The sequence below is a fragment of the Schistocerca piceifrons genome, chromosome 8 (assembly GCF_021461385.2).
Source record: "Schistocerca piceifrons isolate TAMUIC-IGC-003096 chromosome 8, iqSchPice1.1, whole genome shotgun sequence".
In the NCBI taxonomy this organism is placed as follows: Eukaryota; Metazoa; Arthropoda; class Insecta; order Orthoptera; family Acrididae; genus Schistocerca; species Schistocerca piceifrons.
This window is the reverse complement of record NC_060145.1, coordinates 415419836-415442901: the sequence shown is the minus strand read 5'-3', so window position 1 is coordinate 415442901 and position 23066 is coordinate 415419836. Positions and strand designations below refer to the sequence as shown.

At 37.4% G+C, this 23066-nt stretch overlaps 1 protein-coding gene across 2 annotated transcripts in view; it reads left to right on the top strand.

Annotated features, from left to right (window-relative positions):
• The window catches only part of LOC124711115 (indole-3-acetaldehyde oxidase-like), a 253340-nt gene that overhangs the window by 155637 nt on the left and 74637 nt on the right, over positions 1–23066 (top strand). For both annotated transcript variants that reach the window (XM_047240979.1, XM_047240978.1), the window contains 5 exons: positions 8161–8328; positions 11158–11323; positions 14759–14874; positions 16027–16122; positions 16229–16439. In XM_047240979.1, coding sequence (XP_047096935.1) covers positions 8161–8328; positions 11158–11323; positions 14759–14874; positions 16027–16122; positions 16229–16439 — 757 coding nt within the window. The remainder of the gene's footprint in view (positions 1–8160; positions 8329–11157; positions 11324–14758; positions 14875–16026; positions 16123–16228; positions 16440–23066) is intronic.

Here is a 23066-nt window from a genome sequence, read left to right as displayed (position 1 = left end):
CAAATTACAAAAAGAAATATAGAAAAGTAATTACAAAAGCAAAATTACTAAGCAATGATAAAATAATAAGAAAATCAGGCAATAAATCAAAAACTATTTGGGAAATTGTGAAAAGGGAAACAGGTAAGGGCCTCAAGGATCAGGAAATAGTACTAAAAAATAGTGAAAATATTGAATTAGAAGATGAAACTCTGGCAAATTACATTAATAATTACATTTTAAGTGTACCAGTGTCATTAAGTAAAAACTTTACCAAACATGAGAAATTAACAGCCCCAAAAGTAGACAGTAGTATGTTGTTAACTCCCACAAATGATAATGAAATATTAAAGGTGGTAAAGAGTCTAAAATCAAAAATGTCTGCAGATGTGGATGAAGTGCCTGTGTCAATAATAAAAAAAGTTGCCAAACAAATTATAAAGCCCCTGGTACATATTGCCAATTTGTCTTTCAGTGAAGGTGTTTTTCCTGAGAGGTTGAAAATCTCTAAGGTTAGACCTCTGTTTAAAAAAGGAGATCCATACAAGGTAGAAAATTATAGACCAATATCCCTTCTCCAATCATATTCAAAAATTCTAGAGAAATTAATGAAAACCAGACTCATAAATTACTTAGATGCTCACAAACTTCTAAACTGCAATCAACATGGCTTTCGCTCGGGCCACAGCACAGAATCAGCTATCCATGCCTATACCAAAGAGATTGTCAGGAGTCTTGACACTAAAAAATGTGTAGTGGGAATTAACTTAGATTTATCTAAAGCTTTTGATACAGTAAATCACAAAATTCTGTTAAACAAGATGGAGGCAATAGGTGTAAGGGGAGTTGTGAAGCAGTGGTTTGAATCTTACCTTCAAGATAGAACTCAGGTAGTAGAAATCATCGCAGAACATAAAAATCAGAAAATCAAGTGGGTCTCAGATGCAAAGAAATTGGAAATAGGTGTCCCACAGGGCAGTGTTCTTGGTCCCTTATTATTCTTGCTTTATATAAATGACATAAAAAATCCTAATATTTCTACCAAAATAATGTTGTTCGCAGATGACACTAGCATAATTATAAGTGATGATAAAAAATCATTAACTACCACAACTGATATAGTCCTGAAATATATTCAACATTGGTTTAATGCTAATGAGTTAACACTTAATCTAAGTAAAACAAATTATATACAGTATGGCAAAGCAACTCAAGATATGGACCTCCAGTTAAAACTAATGGATAAGAAGATAGAGAGTGTACAATCCACAAAGTTTTTGGGAATGCACATTGATCAAAACTTAAGCTGGAAAGACCATCTCAAGTACTTATCCCAAAGGCTCAATTCGGCATGTTTTGCATTGAGGATATTATCTAGAGTATGCAGCACAGACTTTACTAGACTAGTGTATTTTGCTTACTTTCAGTCCATCATGTCTTACGGCATGGTGTTCTGGGGTAAAACTAAATCAAGCTTAACAGGTATCTTCAAATTTCAGAAAAGAGCTATATGAATCATAACACATAACCCTCCAAGAACTCATTGTAGGCCCCTTTTGAAAGAACTGCAAATACTCACAATCCCATCACTGTATATTTTTAAAAGCATTCTGTGTACAAGAGCACATATGAAAAATCTACGTACAAATGAGGACTGCCATAATTATAATACTAGAACTTGTAAGAATTTGTATGTAGAAAGGGTAAGGACAACACAAACCCAAAAGCATGTAAGTTATTTTGGAATAAAAGTCTACAATACTCTGCCAGTGTACATGAAGCCAATAATAGATGAAGTAAAATTTAAGACTGAGCTTAAAAATTACCTTTTAAGCAAAACTTTCTATGACGTAGATGAGTACTTTGAGTGTGTGTAAATTTATTGCCAAAAATTTTAATTTATATGTCTAAATTTGTACTTTTAAAAAATGCCTTGAAAGTGATATTCCATTATTATGTCTGTAGTACTTGTACTAGTATGATAACTTTGTTGTGACAATTCCTACATCATGTAAATGATATACAGGAAGATAATAAAATAAAATGAAATTCAGAAGTACATTTGCATTTCATTTCTCTGTATATAGCGTAACAACATTTATTTAAGTATTCATCGTTAACTGATAAATTAATGTATGTTGTTAAGTACAAAGGTATATTACATGTAAAACTGTTAATATTAACATAAAAATCCAAATATCTCTTGCACATTGTTCAGCTGTAGATGAAAATGGATTAATAAATAAATAAATCAATCAATCAATCAACAAGTGGCATGTGTTGATTAGCTGAACTTTGTGTCCATGCAAATGCTGTAGAAGTCAACACTTATAAATTGGGACATTGAATCTTGGGATATTTGAACTATACAAACATGACTTACCTAAGAAAAAGTTTTCTGATGTACTGAACTGGAAGAAAATCAATTTAGGCCCGTGTATCTCTAACATAAAAGGAAAACAGTCTCAACAACATTTCCATGAAACAAGTAGAAGAGCAAAATATCTACATGACAAGGTGGATTCTGAAGTTTCTGGATGAATGAGCATGACTCAGTGGAGAGGAGTTTGTTCTTTTCACTTTTACAGATTGTATGTCAAGAGAGTCTTTTGGTTACATGCTACAATCAACAAAAGAAGTTTATGATACTTTCATTGAGTTCAAATGTTGAGCAGAAAATGAACCTAGTCAAAAAATTAAAATACTTTGAACAGATAATGGAAAAGAGCTTGTTGAACAGTGTTTGAAGTCATTCTAAAAGGGGGAGGGAATCTGATTTGAAAGGACAATTTCTTACACACCAGAATAAAATAAAATTGTGGAATGCTTGAAATGAGTAATCACTGAAAAAGAAAGATCAGTGCTAGCAGATGCAGGACTAAAGCTTTGGACTGAAGCCATTAACACAGTAATTTATGTGAAGAATCAGTCTCCAATAAAAGCTGGTTGAAATGTAACTCCTAAAGAATTGTGGAGCTGTTTTCAGATAAATCTCAATCATGAATGGCCCTGGGTGCTGAGCATTTATACATGTACCGAAAGAAAAACAAACAAAGTTAGAACGCAAATCCAAGGAATTTCTTTTGTTGAATGTAATACCTTCTGACTGAACCAAATTCACCAAAGACTCCTGATGTACAATTTATTGAAAATTCAAAGAGCACCTGAGGAAACACTATATTGAACAGTAATCAGACTGGTGATAATGGCGTGGGCAATGTACAGCCAATGACAGCACATAACTTCACTGAAGAAGAAGCAGAACCATCATAACCTGCTATGTTGTCAGAAATAAAATTTATCTTGAACTGGCACAAAGTGACGAGCAGGTAGGCACACTGATCATGTGTGCAGCCAGAAAATGAAAAATCATCACATGAGAGAAAACTGAATTCTAAATATTTGAATGGTAATTTTGGTTGCAATGCTGTGGTTTCTGAGCCAAATCCATATATAGAAACAATGAGTCATGATGATTGTAAAAAGTGGAAGCAAGTTTTATGTGATGAATGTAAGTTATTGCTTGGAATCGAGACTTGGAGTTTGACTGATTTACTACCAAACAGGAAGACAGTCAATTTGAGATGGGTATTCAAAATCAGAAATGTCAGGTGGTCAAATTGAATGTTACAAAACTCATTTTGTCACATAAGTTTATTTCCAGATACCAGGGGTGGACTTTGTGGAACATCCTTGCTGGTTGTTTGTCATTGTTCACTTCATACCATGTTGGCTGGAACAACTGAGTTTACTATTCACCTCAAACACATGGATGTTCAAACTGCAGTCCTATATAGTGATACTGATGAAGCAGTTTACATCCATGAACTTGAAGGGTACATGAAGAAGAGGGAGGAGACGAGGGTTTGCAAGGTGAAGAAGACAATGTGGTCTACAAGAGGTGTAATGTATCTGGTATCAGAAATCAGATGCAACATTATTTGAAATGAACCTGAGAAAATCAGAATATGGTCTCTGAATTTACTATAGAACTGAGAAGCATGGTATACTCATTCTAGCAATTTCTATAGGTGACTTAACCATCATCTTAAATAGAAATAATAAGTGGAAGGAAGAAATGAAGACAGAATTAATGAATCAATTTCAGATGGGAGATCTTGGTGAATGCAATAGGTGTCTTGGCATGACAACAAAATGAAACAGGAATCAAGAGATCAGTGCAGTTGCACATCCACTTGAACCTCGTTTGAAGCTGCAAGTATCTGAAGAAAAACTGACATATGAAGGAGAACTTGCATTGCATTGCATTCCTTATCAGAAAGCCATTGGGTCATTCCTATATTTGGCTCAAGGCACATTGTACGTGTTGCTAGAGTTGTAAGTAAATAACTCCAGTTGTCAAAAAATCAAAGCAAAAGCAGTCAAACGAATTATGAGATACACCAAAGGCACATTCCTTTTAGAATTAATGTTCTGAAAAAGTCGAACAATCAAAAATGGAGGCCTCTGGGATGCCAATTCTGCATCAGATCTCAATCAATGGCATTCAACGACTGGCTTCATGTTCAAGTTAATTGGGGCAGCAGTTTCTGCAATTCTAGATGGTGCCAAATAGTTGTTCTATTGACTACTGAAGCTGAGTACATGCCTATCAAGAAATTCTGCATGAATTGTGTATTATACATAGTGAAACATCAATAATTGTGTTCTTTGATAATAGAGATGCCTTTGCACTGAATCACAACAGTGTGCATTGTGCTCAAACGTTAACACATTGACATGAGGCACCACAATATTCATGACCTAATTAATGCAGGAAAGTTCAGTGTCAAGACAGTCAGTACTAGCAAAAAGCAAGCCGATTTTTGGATGAAGGCACTGTCAAAGGTTAAGCATAATTGGTATTGCCAGGCTCTGTGACTTTAAGAGTTCACAAATTTACATCTGGAAAACATGGGGATATTGGGAACAAAGCTGTCTTATCCTTCACTGAAGCCTTGTACAGTAGTTTGTTGGATTTTCGTCTTGCAACTTTATTGTTGAATATACAGTGTTTGATCATCTGTGTTCCTAACAATACAGTGTACATAATTTCATTCATCAAAGTCAACTTTAGAATCTGTCAAATGACTAAGGAGTCAATATCCAACAGTTCAAAAGTTCAACCTCTCAATAAATAAATTCTAGAACTACCACCTTCCCTAATCTTCAACAGTTGACATCAACTGTCTAGTAACTGGAACTGGTTGGCAACTGATGATTGCAGATGAGAACTATCCAGTTACTGTAGCCAACTGGAACTGAATCTCGAACAGTAACTGGGCTCTGTGTTGCCATGTGGTCAGTTAAATCTGGTGATCAACATATAAATATGCAGCTGTGATCTATTTGGCAGATGCATCAAATAGGGCTGGGTTTCAGCACTCTTTGTGATGCAAAGAAATAACTACTGGCAGAATAAAGGACTATTTGAATCTCATGTATAAGTTGTATAAAGTAGTTCTTGGCACCATCTAGGAAGGGACTGACTTTACTGTTTGCGGTGCCACACTGAAACAGCCTGTTGTATGATACACTCTGGTACTGTGTCTGCTGGTGGCACAGCAAATGCTCATCTCCTGAAATGTTATGGGCTGCTCACAGCCCAGGAGGTGTTCCTCTGATACCATTTAAACATGACTGTCCACTCTCATATTTTGTTCATGCTCCAAGACACTTGTGCTTATATACTTTCCAGTTTCAGCACAGAGTAAGTTTTATATTCATATTTAATCTCTTAAATTCCTGTATTGTGGAGAACAATTACAGTAGCTGTGTATCATGGATCCTTCAAGTCACTGTGAGAAGCAGCCTTATATCTCTATTGTAAAGTTCCTTGTAGAGATGGGTCGTTCAAGAACTAATGGGTGCAAAGGAACGGTTCACCAAGATGAACAGGATGAGTTAGGAATGAATTCTAAGGAACGGTCTTTCATAGTTCACTTCAGTTGCAGCTTTCTACTTATGGGAAACGGTCGGTCTCATTCCCACAGCGCCACGTTGGCCAGTTTCATTCCAGCCTCAGACCTATTCCCGTCTGTCTAAGTGTCAGTCACAGCTTTCTACTTATAGTTCCCAGGAATGGGAAACGGTTGGTCATGTTCCCAAATGGCACAATGGCTGGTATTGTTCCAGCCTTGGCCCTGTTCCTGCCAGTCTCGGTCTCGGTCTTGCTCGGCCGGACTTGTCCTTTTTTGTGGCGGAAATCATCACAGTTCCACTGCCGACAGCTCATAGTTCAGTATCGAGTTGTTCATTTTGCTTGCTTCACATGCCCATTCTAGATCTGTTTCAAACCTTTTTTGAACTTAGAACTTCTCGTTCTTTTTGTATTCTCTTCAGTGTCCACGAACGGTAATTAAAATGTACTTTATAATTATGTAAATTGCATAAAAATTATGTAGTACGTAATAAATACATATTTTCAGGTAACAAAATGTTGTATCAATTTACTTCACTCTTTCAATAAACAGCAGAAGAAATACTTGTAAAAAGGCAAGATTTTTTGTCATTACACATGCAGAGGACATCGGCACGGCACACATGAGTGGTGGCCATTTTCTGTATTTTTTTGATCCAAGGGACTGACTTACAACCGAATGAAGCCCGCACTTCATAATTGAGTGTATGGTGTCACATTTTGTAAAGAGAATATGATAACTCCTACAATATTACTTCAGTGGTACAGGGAGGCGCATGAAAAATTGGCCCCTATTAATAGACTTCTCATTGTCACTTACCAATCATCATCTATTGTTTTGAAGATTAGCTTATTTGTTATTTCTTCACTGCCTAATTATTACATGTTTATCTATTCTGCTTACAGCGGTTAACAAATTGTGCGTAATTGATGAGCAGTCTGTACTCAGGACCAGTTTTTCATGTGCCACCTTATATTATTTCACTGCAATCAGCCACATAACGCTACAGTTGGCTGAATGAAATGTTTTGCAGAATCACGAAAATTACAAGTGTGTGAGAATTGTGTTATGAAATAAAAACTCGGTACTCCAGGGGGGAGGCACGTGCCCCCTCTTGGCGCCTTCCATCTTCAGTCATCTTTGGCACTAATTTTCAGTTTTTCATAAGAACTGTATACCAAGCACTATGAAGAGTGAATGTGTAAAAATGAACTGTTCCCAAAAAAGAGCAATCACCAGTGAACTAATTCCCAAGGATGAACGACTTTGCCCATCTATAGTTCATTGCCTACATGATCACTGATCATATTTAAGCTTAAGTGAGAAACACAGAGTTGTTCTTATGTTCCTCTTCGAACTTACTTTATTTTGGTAGTACCTCATGATTGATGGCATATTTTTGTTGTTGTATATGTTAGCTTGGAAGTTTGTTACTAGCTCAGTTAGCTCACATTTGAGCACATCATATTTGGAGAGTTTGGATGGCCAGTGTGTGTGTGTGTGTGTGTGTGTGTGTGTGTGTGTGTGTGTGTGTGTGTCTGTGTGTGTGTGTGTGTGTTTTTTCTGTTGAAGATTGTGTTGTTCTCCCTGTAGGCCCATGTTGGTATGCGTAGGTTTTCCAGAAATCTTCTTTCCTAATGATTTTTTAGACATGTTTGGTAATGGAATTAGGCCATTCATTTCTGTCTCTAGTGTAAACTCTATGTTTTTATACCACATTATGAGTGTCTCACCATGTGCCTAAATAATAAGAATTTCATTGGTCAAATTATCGGTGTTTATCTAGTTCATTTTACAGTAAAGTGTGGTATAATAGCTAAAATGATTTTATTACAGCTGTCACCATTCCCAGAAGTGTTTGCATTTGTTTTATAGAAATGAACTTCAATCACGAGTCTTTTACCAACATCACAGCAATATTTTACTGGAAAAATTGTGCATGGTATAAATCCAAACACATATATTCCTGAGTGGCTGTATGTTCTTTATCACATAGTTACATTTAGTTGAAGTATTAAAGTTCACATAATCATAAAACCTGCAGTAGCTCAGATTTGTTAGTAAATGTTCCATTTCTCTATCAACATGAAAACTGTTTAAGAATGAGCAAGGAAATTCATAACTATATGTGTTCTTCAGCTCATGGTATATTCAGAGAATACTGCACTTGAGCTTCAACATTAACGGTAGTCTACTGTTAATATTGGCAAAGTATTTTTCTTACTTATAGATATTAAAACCCATAATTCTATATCCACAGATACATGCTACAGAGCTAGAAAAGTATCTTGAAGACAAAAATATATATGAAATGAACACACTTCAGAAGGCTCTCAGAATTCTGGATTCTGAAATACAGCCCAAAAAAATGCCACCTGAAGCCTCTCCTGAATACCGCAAAGGTTTGGCACTAGCTTTATTCTACAAGGTATGCCATATAAATAATTTTGTCTTGACCTGTAGCCAATGTGAGACAGTAACTCAGTGTCTCCTTGACACTTTTTATATTTGTTTTATATTAAATTTTGTAAAATGGTATTTTTATAGTACATTCTCATTTTTTGAATCAATTAATCACTTTCTTATAGTATAAACAGTAGCTCAAAATGATACATGGAAGTAACTTTTGATAAAAGAACTCATCTAAAATTATACAAAATTCAACTGAAACATCTTTATTTGGTAACATTTATATTGTAATTATTTTATTCATTTTTGTTTACATATTCAAATTATCAGCTAGTATTTCAAATACTAATCAGAGTAACTGACTTACTTGATTTGCAAAAGGAAATACTGATTTATCACATTGAACGAATAAAGAACATTGATATCTTATGAGCAGTTTCACCTTTCTGCTAATGAGAGCATTTATACAAAAATTATTGTACACAGATGTAGAATAAGATAATTGAAGCTAGATGGTTCACTAAAAACACAAGAACAGTAATGGTAAAGGAGATATATTGTATCACTTTATGATTGAAAATGTATACAAGATATGAAAATGTTATGAGGTATATGTCTATCATTTATGAAATCAATTTGGAGTTCAAAGAAGGGAAGACAGAGTGCTTAAGTGAGAATTGTAATAAGATGTAGTAAATTCAAAGATTTTAAAATTTTGACAGTCCCCTCAGTGCATGTGCACTATGATTGTGGTTTTTATTGACACTGTAGATTATCTTTTGTATAGGTTTGTACTTATAGGTCACACCATTTTTCTTACATCTACACAATATACCTATTACAGGTTCCACAGTAAAAACATACAATAGCTTCCACAGGACATTCATATTGCTAAATGATTTACACAAGATATAAAAATACATTTTTGTGTATCTTTTACTGTACATGAGTGGTTTTAATTCTAGTTTAGTTCCCTACATTGATCTGTAATTATAGTTTCCCTTAATATTATACATAATATTTATTAATTACAGTATGTACTTTTTCTCACTGTGTGCTCAAGTACTCAGCCACACTGTAAACTTCTTCCTCTATTAAAAACATTTTTAGGGATGCAGGGAACATCTCAGTTTTGAGGTTTTGGATAAATCCTTGATGAATTTTGTACCACAGTATTCAGGTTATTTTTCAGAAATCTGAAGTCTGTCTCAAATGCATTATGATAAAAGGAAAAATGTTTGTGAGTTGACTACAACATCTATTCCATGATATTTTGAAACACCCTTGATTTTCATAAAAACCTTTTGTAACTTGTTCTGTTACTGAATAGTTTACAACCTGTTTTTCTTATGAACGGACTTAAATGAATCCACTGTAATTTACTACGTGCAGAAATTTACTTCCAGGAAGTCCAAACAGTAACTTTTTTTTTATTTTCTTGATTTTTCCTTTTGGAGTAAATGTTGTAACAAAAGGAAGAATATTTGTGGGTTCACAGTAATTGCTATGATATTTTGAAAAGCCCCTGATTTTTATAAAAAAAACCATTGTAATTTGTTTTGTTACTGAATAGGGCCATATCCTGTGAATATATCACTTATAAATGGCACTGTGGTAGTCAACTTTATACTTTTCTGACAATATGAATCAATCATGTACCAGTACCTCAAAATAAATTGTACACTGATGCTCAACGAGAACTGCGCAATTACAGCACTAGTGTCAAAAATGATCATCACATCAACAGAACCTGACTAAAAGTGTATGATAAAAATTGCACTAAAGCTGGGTGCATGTTATGCAACAAACTATCAGGCAATCTGAAAAATATAAAATGTGTCTATGCTATCTTCAGACACAGTTAGTACTTTAGAATTTGTCAACTGCGAATGTGCTCAATACCATATATTTGATTCTGTTAGCTTTAATCCAACTCTGTCACTTATGTTCTCACCAGTCTTCTTCAGCATCTTCTCTGGCTCCCTATCACTACTGCCATGATGACACTTGATGCTACTTCTTTTTTATATAATTATCTTTCTACTTTGTCACATTTGTTCATTCGATTTTAGATCTCCAGGACTTTCCCTAATATGTTTTCTTTCATTTGGCTGCTTTTCCATTACTTGATTCTTCTTTCATTTTTGTCCATAGCTGCCCACTTTGCCTCTCTATGGCATTCAGCATCCAGTATTTCTGCTCCAGTCTTTGTCTCATGGCAGCTGCCTTCTCTTCTCTCTCTAGTGTCTGGTTTTCATGTTTACCTTTTGTTGATTTTATTGATACTTTCCATTTTATTGTGTTATGTGATGTCTTCTGTGAATGGAGGTCCTCCATGGCTTATTTTATGTAACTGCTGAGTAGTTACTTTTCTTCCATATCTTTACTTTCTATTACTGATGACCTCCTTGTGTCAAAATTAGAGTTTAATTGCTTTTTGTCCATGTTTCTCTCAGCAGTCAGCTTGATAAAAGTGATTAACTTATCTTTATATGACATTACTATAAAAAGTAGTCTATGCTATTTGTTTTTTAATGAGTTTAGATTTATATTATCCCAAGAAATATTAAAGAGTTATTTTAGATTAATATACTCAATGAAAAAGTTATTTCCCAGCTGGTTATCACATCCCTTCTAATCAGTTTGTACTTTCTTTAAATTTCTTAATATTAATTTAATTTCAGGCACTTAATTTCTTTTAATATAAATTGAAGTTCATGGGTTGCATCTGTTCCTACCTCTGTTGTACTCTTTCAGGTGCAGTTTTTGTAGAATATGGTTGTATTTCTTATGTATTGACATGAGCAATCATTTAGTCACTAACCATAGTCTATTTTAATCAATCCAGTTTGTGCTGAGCATGTCCCCTGAGAGCTTGAAACCAAACCTGAGAAGTGGGGGTGAAATGTTAAAGAGGCCACTTTCTTCTGGAAAACAGGAATATGACACAAAGAAGGAATTGTGGCCATTAGGAAAACCAGTATCAAAACTTGAAGCTCTGTCTCAATGTTCTGGTAAGTGCTCAGATGTATTTGAAAATGTTTCACAGCCTGTATCAAAATAAACAAGAGCAATGTGATGATTGTTTTGAGGGAAAAAAGAAAGAACATTGAAACTTTAGTGGGCTATATCACTTATTTAAATGTAGGAAACATCAAGATAAAATAATATGATATTAGAATAGACTGTTTCTGATCACACAGTGGACCAGAGGGGAACATTCAATAGTAATATTATACAATAATATTATAACATAACTGATGTTTGTGAAAAATTCAGTTGATATTTTTGAAGCTCTCTGCAAGTCCTAATATTGCAATGCTAAATATTTTTTAAAAACACTCACTAAGTTCTCATTAATTGTGATTGATGATATATGGCAACAACACACCTAGTGGAAGAATACTGGCAGACACACAAATGAAATAATAATGAGATAATAGACACTGGACCACTGGACTTTTTAATTTACTAGCTGTTTCTTGTTTGTAAGATGCAGACAGAAAGAAAAAAGTAAAATAGGATAGTGCGGCTAATGGAAAGCAAATGTTTCAATAAATAATGGATGAAGAGAGATGTAAAATGTACAAAGGAGTTAGATGTAAGAGTGAAATGTAGCTACTAAGATTCAAAATCTAAGTACTAATAACTGGATGCCAGCAGTTTATAAATAAAATATGGTAGCTAAATCTGGAAGGAATTCATGATGTGCATGTTACATGAAAATAGAGAAAACCAAAAAACAATGTAGAATATGATAAGGTTTGAGTTCAAAGAGAGCACTGGAGGGAGAAAATGGAAATAAAACATAATAAAATCTAGAGAAAGGAGTCAGAAGCATTTACATAGACAATGAAAAAAGTAGAATGTAAAAGACTTATAGAATATGATGAATAGAAGAGGGAGTTGGATATGAAAACATTAGCCAGGTAGCTACAGAAATGAGACATAAAATGTGATATTAAAAAGACTAGTTTTGAACTCTAAAAAAGGCAACAGAATCAAACTAGGAATCACTTTTTTATAATTATGTTGATTAGCATTGAAATTTAACAAAATTATGTTTCACTTAGTGCTTATGATATCACCAGATCCTGTATCTGGTGACAGATGAATTTCCAAAGTGATACTTATATAAAAAGCATATATTTGGAAATTGAGCACATCATTACTTTAACTGGTTCACTTCATAAAAGTGACACATGACATTAGTGAATGTGTAAAAAGGATTAAAATTTCTATACGCATAATGGTAGAAGCATATCCAGCTGTAAGAAAATGGAATACCTTATTCAGCAACTTGTTCATATGCTAATTTCATTTTTGTTTATTGCCGATCTGGTTACTTTTCAATTTTACACATATTGTGTATTGTGACATTCTCCCAAAATCTTGGTTGTGGAAGGCTCCTTTCTCACCTAAGAACATGAGGGATCTTTATTCTTGATAATCTCATAGCAGGGGCCACATGCGGTAGCGAAGCTGCCTGAGGCACCTTGTCATGGTCCGTGCGGCTTCCCCCATCAGAGGTTTGAGTCCTCTCTCGGGTACGGGTGTGTGTGTTATCCTTAGTGTAAGTTAGTTTAAGTTAGATTAAGCAGGAGAGCTTCTGTGAAGTTTTACTAATGGTATTCTCCTCAGAATGAAGAAAGAGAAAGAAGTCCTAAAGACAGTGAAATGGAGGAACCTGCAATATCTCAGTTATTTGAAAACAGAACTCTTCAAGGAAAAACTCTGGTAAGAGGGCAAGGGATGAAAAAAACATCTTGGGTTGGAAACTTAAGAACATGAATGTCACACATGGGTGGAAGTTATAGTCATGATAGTCACAAATATCTCAAATGAATAGGTAGAAGAAGACGAAAATGCATTGTGTTTATTGTTTCTTTTAACTTTTCATTTTTGGTCCTTATCACTGGAGTATTTAGTTATTTCAATGACCTATTAGTCAGAAAAGATTCCAACTCCTTATAGTTTCTGACACAGAATAAAGCTGAAGTTTCATCTGCACACTTTACTGTGGAAGCTATAAGCTATACCTATCTGACAGCTTTTGTCAGATCTAAAATATATAACAGAGGTCTGCATCTTCTGGCCCAGCAGAAACATGAAAGAAATGTGTAACTGCTATGGTCATAATGTTTAGCTCTTTTGTAGAGCTATGGTGTAATTGTGCCTCATGAAGTATGTATCTCATCAAGAAGGCATCAAGCTAATATGGGATCAAATTTTAAAATATGTTTCTACAAGAGGGTATATTGATACTGGTCTATATTTTTAGACTTCTTCCTTACTGTTCTTTTCATACACATGCCAATAAACAACCAAATACTGATATATTAGGTTTATTCTGGCAGATTCTCTTTAGAGCAATGGCAGACATAAATTGCAGAGCTACATTTTGTAAAAAGATTACACAAAGAGTTGTCACTAAGATGTGGCTAATCAATTGGTTCTGAAAGTATTACTTTACTAATTCCAATTAAGTCTAAATGTAAACAAATATTTTGTTATTAATACCCTTTTTAACAGCTGATTCATTTAATTAATGAATACCTTGTCTTCTTGCACAAAATCTCAAGAGTACCCATGATGGATTCCATAAAATACAGTGAATGGATGACATGCCCACTTCAGAATCACTGTGACATGCTGCTGGCAATATGATAGCTATGCACTTTATTATATAGTTATGGAACAAGACTAAAACTGTGGCCACTGTGAGGTAACAGATAAAGAGTCCAGACAATTGAGAGTTACACTTTGCAGGGTTAATATCAGTAGAAGTGGCATAGTGGGGTTAAGGACAACCAGTCAAACAAAACAGAAAAATTATGGCATGCTGAAGGATAATAGTACTAGTTCTTATGTCTCCAGTATCTTGGAATTAATAGACAAAAGCATATTGGTAGTCATAAAAGACTAGTTCCATTTTGACAGTACTGGTACAAGTATGTATTACAAATTGGTGTCACAGAGGTTAGTATTGACACACGAATGTCAGAACTGGTACAGTCAACTTGGAATATGTAATACCATGTAACCTGTATTTTATGTCACATTTAACCAGTGATTTGTGCTATCCTTGGTATAATATTAATGAAGAATATGTTATAAATGATGAGGGTGTCTGTAATGTTTAACAGTTTCACCCAAACTATATAATTGAGAATATCAGTACCATTTCTGGTAATACGTCAGACAGTAGTGCAATGCCTCCAGACTACTGAAGAAAGAGATCCATTAGAGCTAGACAACTAGCAGGGCAAAACACGATAAGATGTAAATTTGATGTTATCACTGAGAACTAAATTGTAGGCAGACATCCCCAACACGTATTTCATGTTGGAAGGGAGGGGGCAGGGCAGGTGCCACTCCCTTCTTTGTATGATTAAAAAAGACATAAACAAAAATATGTATGTCATTTAAAGATATTTTTATCATTACAGGAGAAGCAAAATATGTAAATGATGTGCTCACCATACCAGATGAATTGTACTGTGCGTTTGCTGTTACATCTATTGCAAATGGTCACATAAAAGATACAGATCCCAGTGATGCCTTGGTAAGCAATAGTGAATTGTACAAAAAGTTTTGGAAAAATTAATTTAAAAAGATAGAACAGCTTACATCCAGACTGATTCTAGTCAAGAGAACACTAAAAGATTATAGCTTTTCATTAATCTTTTTCAATGGCTTTCATAAACAAAAACTGTCTCTGTTTTGCTGGTGTCTGGAGTCTCCCAATCTCTTTCACCGTAGTTACTTATGTTAAAATATGCTACAGAATATAAGTGTTTTCTATTAAAAACTGAAGCACACAGTATTAAAGTATGACAATATGTATTTTATATTTTGCTGTGAACTGGTTTTCAACTTCTAGATCATAACTAAAGAGCTCCAGAAAGTAAAAAGCATTTACAAAAAAAAAACCTTCTAACAATTTTGTAATAGTCATTATTTTCTGTATGTGGGTGTTGAGTCATGTTAAGTGCAGTTAGTACCTTGACCTTCTTCCTGTCCAGGATGCAACAGTCTGTGACAATTAAGTCAGTAGGCAAGCCTGAGATGTTTTTTGCAGGCAAATAAAGTTAGACTCTTGGCATTCATTGAAGACTTACAGAAATTTGTGGATAAATTGTTATAAAGATGACTAGCACACACAAAGTACTCATAATGTTTAAAAATTAACAAATGAATGCTGGTAATGGTGGGTTTGTTCCGGTCCTCTATCTTCATGGATGCAAAAAAGGCAAAGTTGGACTATTTCATTAAACGGGATACACATTTAGACTAATAAAGTACATCATTCTTCAGATCTGTCATGTACAATAGTGACATGTATTTTAAATAGACATCCACATTACTTTAAAGTCTGTGCATTGTGATTTGTACAGAACTGCTGTGGACATAAGATGGTGACACAGCACTAAAGACACTGAATTTGCTTTTGGTTGTTGTGAGGTCAAAATCCCTGTTAATTCATGCAGATTTCGATTTTTTATTGTTTCCCAAAATTTATTAAGGAAACATTAGGATCCCTATAGCCAGTATCTTTCCTCATCCTAGTCATATCTGAACTTGTGCTTTAGCACGAATGACTTCATTGCCAACACAATGCTAAGCCTTTTTCTTATTTTACCCTTAAAAGGTATAAATGCAAAAATTGAAGCTTTCATCCTATATCATTTATATGATTTTCCTGCAATTGCTCTAGGCTGTTCCTGGGGTGGTGGCATATTATGATGCAAAAGACATACCAGGAAAGAACAGCTTTTACCCAAAATCTTTCTTCAGTTTTACTGAGGAGGAGGTAAGGCAAAGAAAAATCATTAAAATACAGCATGCAGTAGTTTCTGTTACAAACCAATTGGTTCTCTGTGTCACATATTAATTAAATATTTTTTCTGTCTTAATAGATATTTTGCTCTGGAAATGTAAAGTACAATGGACAACCAGTAGGAATGATTGTGGCAGAGTCACATGATATTGCTGTTGAAGCTGCCAAATTGGTGAAAATAAATTATGATGTTGTTAACAAACCCATTCTTCACTTAAGAGATGCACTTAAATCTGGAGAAAAGAGCAGGGTTATGGTGATTGGTGAAACTAAGCCAACTGATCCTGAAAGTAAGTATTTAATTAAATGTGCATCTTTCTTATAACAATGTGACAGCTTTTAGAATTATACATCTACTTCATGCAGTATTACTTCACCCAAAGTCAGTAATTGCCTTATATGATTTGCAATAATCTATGACATTTGCATGCCATCCTTCTGTAACACATCACAACATCTAGCAACATTTCTCTCCCATCTCTTTACACACTTCTCTCCTTTGCTTCATTTGTTTGTATTCAGAAGTTGTTGCTATTATGGCATGAGGTAAATCCATTTTCATACATATCATCTGCCTGCTGTGACAGTCAGGCTAGCACCAAGTAGACAATATGACAACCAGCGCACAAAGAATCACAGACCTTGTGTAACATTGAGCAGTAGTATTTCTCAAACTCGCCTCTTTGCAACATGTGGTGTTTTTCCCAAAAAGCCACATGGCATTCTTCTCAGTGGCACATCCTGTAGACATGTCTATCAATATGCACACTAGGACATGCTCTCCCAAATTTTGTTAGTGACTATAAAAGGAGTTTGTTCATGTGATAGAAATTACAGCATTTGCCACAAAAAAAGGGGGGGGGGGGGGAGACAGAGACAGCTTGCCAGGGACTGAGAATTATATGTACTGAACATCCAATTATTGGAGTGCACTGACCTGAACCATTGGTGCAAATTGCATTCCAAACCTTGTATCAGCTGGCAAAGAGGTGACATGGTGTCACATGTGCATCCTCGTACTAAGTAGACCCCTCTAAGAATGCACTGGACCGTGATGATATTAGAAGCTTATAGACTAGGAATAATTAATAACTGAGTGATCTGATGCACATGATCCACTGGACAATATTTTCCTGAGAACAACTTTTAGTATTTTGTGTGTTAAGGTGAATTAACTACATTGAACCTGAAAGCGAAGAGATCAGTTACTATAGACATTGCAAGAAGCCATTGTCTGACACATGTAGTCTGAAGCATTATTAAAGATTGAGACTTAGCTGTTCCATGCCATTGTTGATTTCAGAACTGGTGGGTTTTTCAATTTACGTTTCACTCCCTTTGTGGCAACAAACATTTACTTGTTCAAAGTTAGACGTGAATTATTATTGACAGCATCAAAGACATCACTATACTTTGTCAGTGAGATTCTTTCTTTTAAATGAGTAACCTTTTTCCGTGATATGTAGTAACTTGTTGCAAGTGATATATGGACTAGGCCATTCTGTCCTGTCCATTCCCTTGCAACATTTATTTCAGGCAGATTAGTTGCTGGAACGCATTTCCGTTTCCACAATGGTGATCCCATTTGAACTGCACAACAGATACCTTAAGAACTTAGCATCCTAGTAGGCCAAACTGAGAATGAGTCTGAAGCTGGCCAACCTCTTCCTTTGTGTTCGGGCCAGGCTTGCACCCAGAACACTCCCCCTCCCATGGCACTCCAAAATAACAGGACTAACAGCAATTTTGCATTCCACAGCCAGTATGGGCTTTGCACAAAACAGTATTGTCACTGCCCACACATTTACTTCCCCCATCTGGCCAGTTCACACCGTGTTCCATGTGATGCCTTCAATTCTTAGGACCCCGGCTGTGTTTGCCTCTGAAGAAGCAATTTTTTCAGGCTCTTTGGTAACTAACAAATCTACACAGTTTGCTGTGATTCTCTCACGGCTGGATCCTACAATCACTGCAGAAGTGTACAACATCATCACCATCCTACTCAAATCAAGAAAATTCAATGCACTCAGAGACTGACTGGTAGGCTGGTTGACCTTGTGAGGGATCCAATGCACATGGTCATCGCAGATTGGCTTGGGTGCCTGCCTGCTGTTGTCCATATGGCACTGGCCGCCCATAACTACATAAATGTCAATGTGGCAGTCATCATTGTGGTGCAGGGTGTTTGAATCATTCGACACCCATGCTGTGTCACCACAACTCACTGCCATCTTCCCCTTCCACAGAGCTGTTCCCACCTGCATCCAGTGTCAGTTTCCTCACCCTTTACTGCCTCTAATGCCCCTCAGACATGGCACAGCTCATGAACTGCATGATTATGGAGATGAACAAACCCACTAGCATTCTGGTGTGCATGCACCAATTCAAATCCGCACGGTGCCTGACACCACATGGTGATGTCCATGGCTGGCATGTACTCACCTGGCATTACGTGGCATCCTCCCCTCACCCTGTCTGTAGCCTCCAGCATGCTCACCTGTCTAGACATGCCCCCCACCCTCCAACTAGTAGCAAACAAGTTCGACCCAGACGCAAGTGACATCTGCAGGTATCACTAGCTCTTCAGCATCAACACTGCCATGTATCACCCACACTGCCCATGCAACCCAAACTCCTACAGCAGCCTGGCTGTTCCACAGTGTCATAGTGCCTGTTTATGTGCAATCATTATACACCTCTCTCCTCAACACTTTACCTCCTGGACGCTGGATCAGACCCCTCCATCTACCCTTGCTGGTTATTGCCTGCTGCTGGCCATTTTCCACCTCTCCCCTATTTCTCACAACAGCAAATGGTTCACCAGTTGCTGCTTACTGTTTTGACACCTGTTACATTGACTTTGGCCAACATTACAGACTCCCTTCACCCACTACAGTTGTCTCCTTGAAGTGGCGAACCACTGTGTCATTGACAGCACTTCTCTCCACTCCATACCTGTGACTCCCACACCACCACTAGTTTTGCCATTAGGCAATTATTCTATTCTGGTCCCTTTGTCAGCCTCCTCTCGAAATTTCCAGTCTTCACCCACCCTTACAGTGCCTGCTGTGAGGTATGACACAGTGTACTTCAACACATGCAATGACACCAGTCCCCAGTTTTCTGCAACCTCTGCCATCTCCCACCTGTCAAATGCTGGAGTCATAGGCTGAAGTCTAAGCAGCCATTGCTACTGGGTTGTTACACCTCTCAAAAAGCCCCTGGACTTCCACCTTGCACCTCATTCACAGAAGAACGAGACTTGATACCCATGCAGCGACTTCTGCATGCTCAACATTAGAAGAGTTCTTGACTGTTATCCAGTCCTACTATTACACAGCTACAGTGAAAACCCTAAAATTTTGTATTTGTGGGTGTCCACAGCCTCCAGATGTTTAATAAATGTAAACATGATCTGTAGTTGGCTGTAATGTGATTTTTATTTAATTTAATCATGTTACAGCCTACTACAGGCCTCGTTTATGCTTATTAAGCAGTGACAACCTATTGGGTTCAACTGTGTTCTGCAAATTAGACAGCAAAATAGCTTTTAGGCAAATTATGGTAGCCCTAGGAGATGTGGAAAAGATGGCAACAATCATGCCTTTCAATGTATTCAAAAGTGTCTTTATGCCATTTAGGCTTTGCAGTGCCACCCATACCTGGCAGCATTTCCTCAATGTCATCCTACTAGGTGCCTCAGGCTGCTTTACATACTTGGGTGGTGTTCTCAGTTATTTGTTCAACCCAGCAGAGTACCTTTGCTACCTCTGAGAGGATTTCTCCCACCTCCAGAGTGATAACCATCATGGAAAAGTGATTTTTGATGTCCCAGAGACTGACTTCTTGCGGCATAGGATATCTCCTACTGGCTCCCACCCTCCACACAAGAAGACCCACAATATCACTAAATTCCTGCAAAACTTTTGAAGAATGCTGCAGATTCCTCTCAATAGCGAATTTTTACAGGCACCACTAAAGAATGTGGCTAATGTCCAGGCACTGCTCAATAATACCCTTCAGAGCAACCACAGCAAAGGCAAGAGGCCTGTTCCCTGGACAGCCCAAATGACAGAGCTCACAAAAAAATGTTTTTCTGATGCCTCCCTGTTAGCACACTGCCTCCCATCTGCTCCCCTGGTGGGCACAGCATATGCAAACCAGTCCATCATTGGTACTGTCCTACAGTAATGTGTCAAAGGTGCTTGGTAGCTTCTCCTTGAAGCTGTCAGAACTGAAACAGTGGTGGGCCACATAAAACCAAAATCTTCTTGCCATATATGAGGCAATAAAGTATTTCTACCTCTCTGTTGGAGGATGCCCCTTTACAGTGTTCACTGACCACCAACCAGCCACCTCAGGTTTCTGCCAAAAAGAAAGCAGCCAAATTTCTCCTCAGCAGTTCTGATAACAAGAATGCATTTCACAATTCATGGCCAACATATGACCCATGGCAGATATTGACAATATTGTTGCTGACTATCTTAGTCGCTCCTCCACCATTACAGCTCCCATTGATTACACTCCCCTGGGAGCACCCAGGCAGCTGACCCAAATTATAAAAACTGCGGACTGATCCCAACGCCAAACTTAGCCTTCAACCATATACTATCCCAGGTATGGTGTAGACTTGGTGTGATTTATGCATGAGTTCTGACTGTCCAGATGACGGCCCTAAGGAATGAATATGCCCCTACCTACCCCCCAACTTATGCTGCCTGGCTTTTGATTGTCTCCACAGTTTGTCTCACCCTGGTGCTCAGGAATCCATGAGTCTTGTGCAAGAATGCTTTGTATGGCCTGGCATACAATGAGATCGTACCGTCTGGCCATGCTCTTGCCTCCCTTGTCAGCATGTCAAAAATAGGCTGCCACACCCACACTCCAGTCACCTCTTTCCATCTGGTTAACCATAGTTTCTCCCATGTTGATATTGACCTTGTTAGACCCATCCCATCATCAAATGGCCACAAGTATATACTCACTGGCACCAGTAGGTTCACACAGTGACTGGAGGAGGTTGGACCACTGCCCAACACCATGGCAGATACGGTGGCTATGACTGTCACAAGCAACAGTAAATAACATTTTGGCTACCACTGCCACATAACAGGAGACCACAGCTGACAGTTCACATCATGCCTGTTTAAAAGATTAGCCACAACTAGCAGCACACTCATTCATTTCACACCCGTTGCTACCCTGCCGCAAATGGCATGGTGGAGTTTCCACAGAACATTGAAAATTGCCCTCACATGCCATAATACAACCTGCTAGTTCTCATAGGTTTGCATGTGGCCCACAAAGCCAACTTGGTTGCATCTGAACCGTGAATTTACTTTCAAAACCTTTCCTTAAGAATTTACTTTATTTAATAGTGATTCATTAACACATTTGATCACATTATGTGAGCTTGGAAGTAGTTGCCAGTGGGTAACTGATGAAAACAAACTAAATTTCTTTCAACAAATGGAAATTTTATTCCTAGAACCCCCTTTTTTTTAGAAAAAGATTTAAAATTATAATCAGAAAGCACCCTCTAAATATCAAGTTACAATTTATTCAGAGGCAGAAAGAACAAATTTTTGACAGTATGAGCTTTTGGGCTGAGAACCTTGCCACTCCCTTTTGACACGGCCATAGTCACGACGGTTCACAACAACCTCTGAAAGACTACACTGGTGGAAATCTGCAACACACCAGATTACTTTAAACTAAAAATTTTAACAACGCACACAAGCACATAAACTATGCACCCCATAGGAGGGATGGAAATGGTACAAAACACTAACATTAGAAGATTGACTTGCCGCCAAAGGTGCAATTTGATTTTAAAAAACTCTTACAGTGGAAGGGTGGCAACTTTATATACTAAAATGACCATTTAAATAAAAACCTAGGAAATGTAGTCTTACATAGAATATACAAGGTTGGCCAAACATGCTCTACATTACACACATACTGCCTTTCAAGGTGATAGGCAAGATAAATACATATTTCAGGAATTCGGCCGTTACACTTCAAGCGATAAATTCGTTAACACCAAATCCGACAAACATGACAGAGGCAGCTATTAATGTATGGCAGACTGACAGACAGACAAACAGACACTAACTGCATAACAAATGCGGACGAGAGACAGACGAGCAAGCTGGGGATGAGAGACTGACCAAGAAAACACATAGAATTTAACAAGTAAATGAAACAACATATCACAAATCACTTAACTTCTAATAAACTGCGATGTCTGGTGAAGACCTAGCACAGCACCCCCAAAATGCTCTCCCACACCGTCCGCTGCCAACCGCTTCAATGGACACAGGAAGGCACGCCGATCTCCTGTCTCACGGCGTCGCAGCTTGCACCGGCCAGACCGATGTCGTGCGTTGACTCCTGTTGCTCTCATGTCAGCCGCAAAGCCACTACCCCTCGCTATACAGTGTGGCCCACTATACTGACGTGGCGACCTCACATGTGCCGATGCTCAAGTCATCTTGTGTCTCAGTGCGCGACCGACCAACCGATCGATCCAACCGCCAATGACCATTGTCTGAACAAACTCGAGCATACTGGTGGGCTAACACATACCAGCACTCCAGACGACAGACAGACACTGACTGCCCCACACTGACCCGGCTGACCAACTGACCAGACTCTCCGCCTAGCGAGTCCATAGCACCCCTTAAATGCACGTGAGCAGGCTACCTTTCCCCTTTCCCACCAGAGGGGGACACCAAAGCTGTGATTGCCACAGCGGCGCCACCGCCAGAAATGGAGGGCGACTGCTTCACACTAGGTGCTGCGGCGCACTCTTCAAAACAGCAAATTTACCACGGCTCAGCATCTACCACTGAAAGCATGTGTGGACAACCGCTCATCATCTTAGGAGATGGTATCAAGTGCCAGCCAATGCCAAC